General features: G+C 44.1%; 1 protein-coding gene across 1 annotated transcript in view; it reads right to left on the reverse strand.

Moving 5' to 3' along the window:
• Window positions 1-5,533: 5,533 nt before the first annotated feature.
• dtd1 (D-aminoacyl-tRNA deacylase 1) overlaps window positions 5,534-7,982 on the reverse strand; it is a 20,919-nt gene continuing 18,470 nt past the window's right edge. The window contains exon 5 of the mRNA XM_063216235.1: window positions 5,534-5,882. Coding sequence (XP_063072305.1) covers window positions 5,718-5,882 — 165 coding nt within the window. The 3' untranslated portion in view covers window positions 5,534-5,717. The remainder of the gene's footprint in view (window positions 5,883-7,982) is intronic.

Genomic DNA, 7,982 nt, shown 5'->3' on the forward strand with positions numbered 1-7,982 from the left:
ATGTTGCGCGAGGGAAAGTGAGCGAGCGAGCAGAAGTCGCCTCACTGAGAAATTATTTGAGCAGCAGTGTGTGTGAGAAAAAAACGCATCTGTGCCCTCTTCTGGGGAAAGAAGTTTCAGCGGAATAGAAATCAAAAGATGCCTGTTATAGCCTTAGATTGCACGTTTTGTCTCCAAAAACCTTTCCCTGTTCAATTCATGTATTTAATTTATTTATTATCTTTATTTTGTTTTAACTTCAATACCCTGCATGTACAATGCGCATGACCAGAACCCATTCTAGCCTCCAGACAAGTGTAAACTAACCTTTTTGGGGAGTTGCTATTAAAACACTGCAGGCTACGACTTATTTTATTAGCTACCAAATACCAAAGCCATTTAAACAGGCAAGATTGTTGTAATAGCTGGCCTAAATAAGTGATTTACTGTTAGGGCAGAAATTCACCAGGGGAACTAAGTCCTGATGGCAGAAAAAAATGTCATCTGGTTACCAGGCATACAATGGTTGTCAGCCAGGCGGCAATACTCATGTAAATAACACTGGAAACTTTCCAGCAAGAATGGAAAACGTTGTCAGAGCTCTAGGCTAGGCAACTCTCTCTTTCACTGAATGAGGATTTAATTTAACTCTTGTTTTGCCTGGAAGGAAAGGCAAGAGGTCGAGGAAGGACAGGAGAGAGAGAGAGAGAGAGAGAGAGAGAGAGAGAGAGAGAGAGAGAGAGAGAGATTACCTCACCTAGTTTACACAGACCTTAAAGCGTCTATAATGAGAAATGAGGCAGCAAGTGGTTTCCATTCCTTTCCACACTTGTTGGAATGCATGAGGAAAAAATAACTCCCTGAATCGAGGAAGTGCGGGAGAGAGGAAAAGAAAGAATTGCAAAGAAAGGATGTCGAGGAGGAGGAAGGGGGCTGGGACACAAATTAAACCCAGTGAAATTGTTTTTCCATAGCCAGTGGGGTTTAGAGAAGCAGCGTACACACACACATACACACACACACACACTCACAGATGAAAGATAAAACACCAGTGAAAAAAGAGTGTCCCGGACTGTATAGGCCAGCCTATCAGAATGCCTGGAATTTAACCCAGATTCCCAGTCCTTGTGAGAGAGCACCACGCCTAGTAACCTGTGTACTATCTGAGCAAAAAAAAAAAAAAAGACTTTCAAGGTGGACATTAATAGCCTGGTCCTGACCATTCCATAATACTACCATTTCATTTTGTACCATAGTGGAGCCAATCCTTTGGTGGAAGTACGTAAGATGGCTCTCGAGGCTAGGACATTAACCCAATATGGACACAAATTATTGTTCTAAATTTTGCTGAAAGAAGGATCAAGTGTGATACTGGGCAAAATGGTTCAACGACTCCATGCCTCAATAGCATGAAAACAACTGAGAGAGAGAGAGAGAGAGAGAGAGAGAGAGAGAGAGAGAGAGAGAGAGAGAGAGATGGGTAGAGATTAGCTGTTTTTTATTTGGGTCATTTATTTTCCTGCATCATGAGTTGTCCCATGAGTAAAGTTTCCCCATTCCCTGTTCCCATAACTCTGTTGGTTTAGGCACTGGCGTAATGCAAGTACTTCAGGACCCCCTGCAAGCTACCAAGAATGGGCCCCCGAACGAAAAAAAAGAGGGCCCGATATCATGTGGAGGGGGCCCGTTTCTTCAAGTCAATGGCCCATGTGGGCCCCCCGCCTCCTATGGGTCCCCCTGCCTCACAGGGGCTGCGGGGGTATACTTTACGCACCTGGGTTTAGGGGTCTGTCTAATACAGACTGGCAGCCCATGCAGTGTGGCACACTTGGACAACTCATGACGGAAAAGAAATGAAGAGTTTCCCAAAATCATAGTTGCCGATGACATTGTTGGTTGCAAATGCAGTTATCCTTGCCAACCAATGAAGTTACCAATCAACCGGTTACTAACCTATGTGACTTACTGGCTTTTATTATGTTGGGAGAGACATTCCAGAGCAGAGGTGTCAAAAACCCAGCATAGTCATGGGCAGTCATGGGTAAGCGGTCAGGGTGTCAGAATTGCATCCCAAAGGTTGTTCGTTCGACTCCTGACCCACGAGGTTGGTGGCTGAGTAATTAACCAGTGCTCTCCCCCATGACTGAGGTACCCTGAGCATGGCCCTGTCCCGACGCACTGCTCCCTAGGGGCGCCATTGAGGGCTGCAAATTCTCAAGGGGCGCCATTGAGGGCTGCCCCAGTGCTGTGTCACAATGACACTGGGAGTTGGAGTTTTTCCCAATGGACAGTAAAAACGCTGCCACAGCTTCTTTCCAACACGGGTGACTTCAATGAGTAGCCGCTCTACCAGTCTTGAGAATTCACTGCAATTTAACCCTATTCAGACTGGGCTTTTTTGGCATTCCTGGGCTCTTTTGACCCCCCCACCACCCATAACTCATGAACGGAATACGGTATGACCACCAAACTTTGGGGAGATGATCTACATATGGACATCTATGAATGACATAATTTTTGTGTCATTATCTGGTATTATGACATCATTATGACATCATCTGATTATAATGCCCAAAATCTCGCCATAATGTATTTTCCATCAAATTTAGGTAATGCACTTAGATTTGAATGATTATATGCTTCAGACCACTTTAATGCTCACAAAGCTGTCTGATGCTAATGGAAATAACAATAAAATATGAAAAAGGAACAATAATGAGACTTAGATCAGTGATTTTCGGTCAGACATACCTGTCAGAAAACAGTTGCCATGGCAACGGCAAAAATGATAAACATAATGTTTTGGTACTAAACTGTAGCCAACTAAATTTTAGGAAAAGTCACCAAGTTTCATAGTCATAGCTTAAGTCGTTAAGGAATTATACAACATCAAAGTTGGTGCGGTGGTGCTTTCACCTCAGCCAATTTTGCAATTGGTCTATTCACCCAGGAATGAGTACGAGTTGAGGCATGCTGAGGTTTGGACACTTAGGCTGAAGACATGATGCCTGTTCACTGGGACAGTGGGATTAAAACAATATTTGGTAACACTGAACCACAGCCAGATGATGAAAATCAGGTTAGGGCCCATGGGCTTCATAGAAAGAAATATGTATATATTTTTAAAAAAGGTTGCTGTAGTGGAGAAACAGCTGACTAATATACATTTGTTGGTTTCCTTGTTTTCTTTAGGTAGCAAGGTTGCACAAAATGTCACAGACTGATTTTGAATTCAAACTATTGACCCAACCTGGAAATGTGAACCAACACAGTACAGAAGTACTGTACAGTCTGGGTGAAATTGTTTGCACTCACAAACACAATGATGGGATATTGAAAAAGGCACTCATGCAAGGAATGCCTAAATGACGACATGGGCTACCTTTAGGCTCGCGAAGGGAAAACACTGTAATCTTTTGAAATTATTTGTTTTACGTTTATTAAAAATAAGTTTCATGGCAGCATTTACAGTAAACCGATGTTTCCCCCTTAACAATGTATGCAGCTGTATCGTGCATGGACAAATTATAAATACATTTTTGGCTGCCTTATGAAAACAAAGCAACTGAATTCCAGCCACTGAAACATGCACACAATCAGAAAACACGTTTGCAGAGTAGTGCACACACACACACACACACACACACACACACACACACACACACACACACACACACACACACACACACACACACACACACACACACACACACACACACACACACTTGGTGGGGGTGGGGGAGAGAGAGAGAGAGAAATGAGAGAAATGTGTCTACATACAGGTATATGACATGCATGTGTGTGTAATGGAAAACACTGTACGTGACCATGCACAGCATCACAGTTTGACCGATTTGAAAGAAACAGTGTGTGTGTGTGTGTGTGTGTGTGTGTGTGTGTGTGTGTGTGTGTGTGTGTGTGTGTGTGTGTGTGTGTGTGTGTGTGTGTGTGTGTGTGTGTGTGTGTGTGTCAGAGAGAAACAGAACAGATGTAACCTGGAGGTGTTCCCCATTGGCCCTTTGGGAGTTGAATATGCTTCCAATGACAAAGGCTTTTCAGAAAGCAGACAAGGGTTAAGAAAATAGAGCAATCCACCCAATGGAGCCCCACCCAAATGCACACAACACAGTGACTCCAAAATAGAGTGTGTGCGGCCGTACCATGGCGCAAATGGTAGGGCACTCGTTTGCTATGCGATTCCCGGCAGACCCTTTCCCGTCTCTCTCTCCCAACTCACTTCCTGTCACCATCTGCACTGTACGGTCATGATTAAAGACCAAAAAATAGTGTGTGTGCGTGTGCATAAATTAACACAGACAAAAAGGTTGACTTCACATCTGTGTTCGCAAATCACATTACAGTACGTGACATTTGGTAGACGTCGTCAAATAAACCCGCTGTGATGACTTGGTTTAGTGCACCATTTCATGTCTTTTTCCTCTTCCCATCCTCGTGTGATGAACAATAATCAAAAGTGATATTTGTATCAATATAAACAGAGTGTTCTACTAACAGCTGCACAGCACGGCGTACTGCAAGATGAGTGTTTTGGTTCGCTGTGTGCCCTGATTCCATTCGACTTCGTATCTCTTCCGCTACAAGTCTGGGGATGTACAGTAGATGGAAAATCTATTCTCAATCTCAATCTCACTCACAAGGGCAAAGACGCACACAGTCTTACTCCATCATGCATACAAACACACACATGCACACACACACACACACTGACTCTCTCCCTCTCCCTGTTAAAGTGGCCTTATGTAACTACCTCTGAACCCGCATGTCTCTCAGCAATATTTACAAAGACACTCAATCTCAATCACAGCGCGCACACACACACACACACACACACACACACACACACACAGATCATGGCCAAAACAACCCCAAACACAGAACACTTTCAGCAAAGAACCCCTATGACTCTTTCTAGTCCGGTAAGGAAAGCAGATGTTTGAATTGATCCCAGTGTCTGTATCACTGTCTGTGTGTGTGTGTGTGTGTGTGTGTGTGTGTGTGTGTGTGTGTGTGTGTGTGTGTGTGCGCGTGTGCGTGAGGATGTCAGGGTAGAAGAGTCGTTGTCAGTAGTAGAAGAGAGGTGTTGGTGGGTCAGTGATGTTTCAGCAGTAGCACACGTCAGGGAGCCACAACGACAGCCAGTGCCACTGTTGTATGGATTTTTTGTTTGTTTGTTTTAAATGGACTATCTCAGAAGCATATTCATGGCAGCATATCAACCACCAATTACTCAATAATTTATGGGCAAGAGATGCCATTGCGTCACATGACATCTGAGCCCAAAAAAGCATCTTTGACCCTGGTGCCAGATGTTCTGAGACCACCCCCACGGTCTTCATTATGGCCCCCTCTCCTCTGTCTGCCTCTAGGGCAGTGGTTTTCAAAGTGGGGTCCGGGGACCCCTGGGGGAGGGCGCGAGGGGATGCCAGGGGGGCCGCGGCAGGTTGGCAGGAAAAATATAGCAAAATAAAAGGAATAATGAATAACTGAAATATCCAAAATAATCCAAAAATAAGATAAAACAATCCCAGTGGAATCATTTTCTTCTTCACAATGTGTATATACTTTCTGTAGTACTTGAATAGGTTTAGGAAGGCACAAACTTCATCGAGTTGTGAAAACAGGTGCACAGAAAAAAATGTTTCATGTCAGGGGAGCCTTGGCTGGAATCTACTGGCGTATGGGGGGCCTTGTCATGGTAAAGTTTGGGAAGCCCTGCTCTAGGGGTCCCTCTCGGAGGACACGTCTCCCTCGGCCCCGCTGCTGGCACTGGGGTCCTGATCGGGTCGCCTGGCTGCCTTGTCCGCTGCTGGCGTCGCGCCCTTGTTGTGGTCTTTAGGCCGCGTCTTCTCCTTACGCTGCTGAGCCTTCTCTTGCTTGGCCAACTGCAGGAGGGATAGAGGGAGGGGTGGAGGGATAGAGGGAGGAAAAGAAAAGAAGAGGAAAGAAAAGGGAATAGAAAGAGTGACGTAGGAATATTACATATTTTTTAAGTAAGGGCTAGGCATGTGCAATGACGTGGTTTGGTGCACCATTTTTGTTTTTCCTCCTCTTTCCATCCTCGTGTGACAAACAATAAAAGAAAAGAAGAGGAAAGAAAAGAGAAAATTAAAGGGAATAGAAAGAGTGAAGTAGGACTATTACATATTTTTAGGGTAAGTGCTAGGCATACAATACATATGCGACTAGATTTTAAACCCAGTCACGTCGCCCAGAACAGAACCGAGAACATCACCAATACATTTTTTTTTGGCAGAATGTGCACTTGAAGAAGCTACTCAATGCTTCAGAGAACAGTATTGGCTTATCTAAATACAGTATTTTGCCTTTAAAAGGCATACCATCATGTCTTTTCTATGGGTAAGAGAAACGTTCTGCGTTGTTCTTTAAGAAGTGAACATAAATTAAAAAAGGCCACAAATTCTACAGATATTATCTGATTGCCACAGGTATCAGGAATCGTAACGCATAGAATCGGCACTTTCAGAATTTTCTACCTTAGACAAGTGTTGTCAAGAATGAACACAGGAGAGGATGGGTTAGAAGAGGGAAAGAGGGATAGACAGAGAAGTGGGAAAGGAAGAGAAATAAGAACATGTAGACAGATAGAAAGAGGGGGAGGGAGTCATCAGAAAGAGAGAGAGAGAGAGAAAAGGAGAGGGGGAGAAAGGGAGAGAGAGAGTGAGAGAGACTGCAAATAACAGAAGGAGAGAGAGAGAGAGAGAGATGGAGAGTACAGAGAGGAGAAAGGGTAATACAAGGGAATAGGACAGAGAAAAAAGTAGGCCATTTTCACCACCATCGGAAGTAGGGTTTTGGACACACCCGATCCCCTACACATATGCACACACACACACGCACACAGACGCTAAGGCGTAAGTGCATGTGGCTTTCGCCGAGGAGGGAAAAAGGAGAATTTATTGTTCAATCTTTCATGAGTCACACGCGGAAATATTTATGACTTAAATCTCATGCTAACGACCACAACATCGGAAGTCGCTGCATTATTTAACACAAACACACACACACGCGTACTGTACAGTGTACACATACATTCTCGTATACTATATCACACGTGCGGAAATCACATTTAGCATCATTGAGTGCGGTTTCTTTCATAAATCGTCCCTGTGAGTTAAGGCTATAAGTATAATACATCTCCACCAATGTAGAGAGTGTTAGAAGAGAGATATTTTCTAGCCTTTATTTTGTGTTTTTTTTTATTATTTTTGAGACAGGACAGTGGTAGAGAGACAGGAAACAAGATGACGACAGAGAGAGAGACAGAAGGATTGGGAAATGACCCGGGACGGAATTGAACCCGGGTCGCCAGCATAGCAGTCCAGTGCCCAGCTGTTCGAGCCACGGTTGAGGCCGCAAGATGAGAGAAAGAGTCGCTAAGAATGGAACATGACTGAAGGAAAAAAGAAAAACAAACATCAACAAAAATACAAAACACAACATCATCCATAAATAAATAGCACAGAGGTGTTGTGGTGCTGGGTGGGTGGTCCAAACAGCACATAACCTGAAAGAGGAACTATTGAGCGAGAGAGTGAGACAGAGAGGAGTTATTGGTGGGGCTAGTAGAGAGAGAGAGAGAGAGAGAGAGAGAGAGAGAGAGAGAGAGAGAGGGCTAAGAATAGCTATAGTATGTCCCAAAAATGACAGAAGGAAAGAAAAAAAAAAGTTATAAAAAGCATTATACATAAGGCCCTGCTGTGGCCAACTAGTAGGGCACTCGCCTGCTATGCGGCTGACCCGAGTTCGATTCCCGGCCCGGGTCCTTTACCAACCCCTCCCTGTCTCTCTCCCAATTTGCTTCCTGTCCACCTCTCACACTGTCCTATCAGATAAAGTCGAAAAAGACCAACAAAAAAATAAAAAAAATAAAAAGCATTATACATAAACAGTTCAGAGGTTTTCAGGGTGCTTGATGATGGCTCAAAAACTGCACCCCATGAGAGAGTAGCCATCGGTTGGGG

Source organism: Engraulis encrasicolus, chromosome 1 (assembly GCF_034702125.1).
Source record: "Engraulis encrasicolus isolate BLACKSEA-1 chromosome 1, IST_EnEncr_1.0, whole genome shotgun sequence".
NCBI classification, from domain to species: Eukaryota; Metazoa; Chordata; class Actinopteri; order Clupeiformes; family Engraulidae; genus Engraulis; species Engraulis encrasicolus.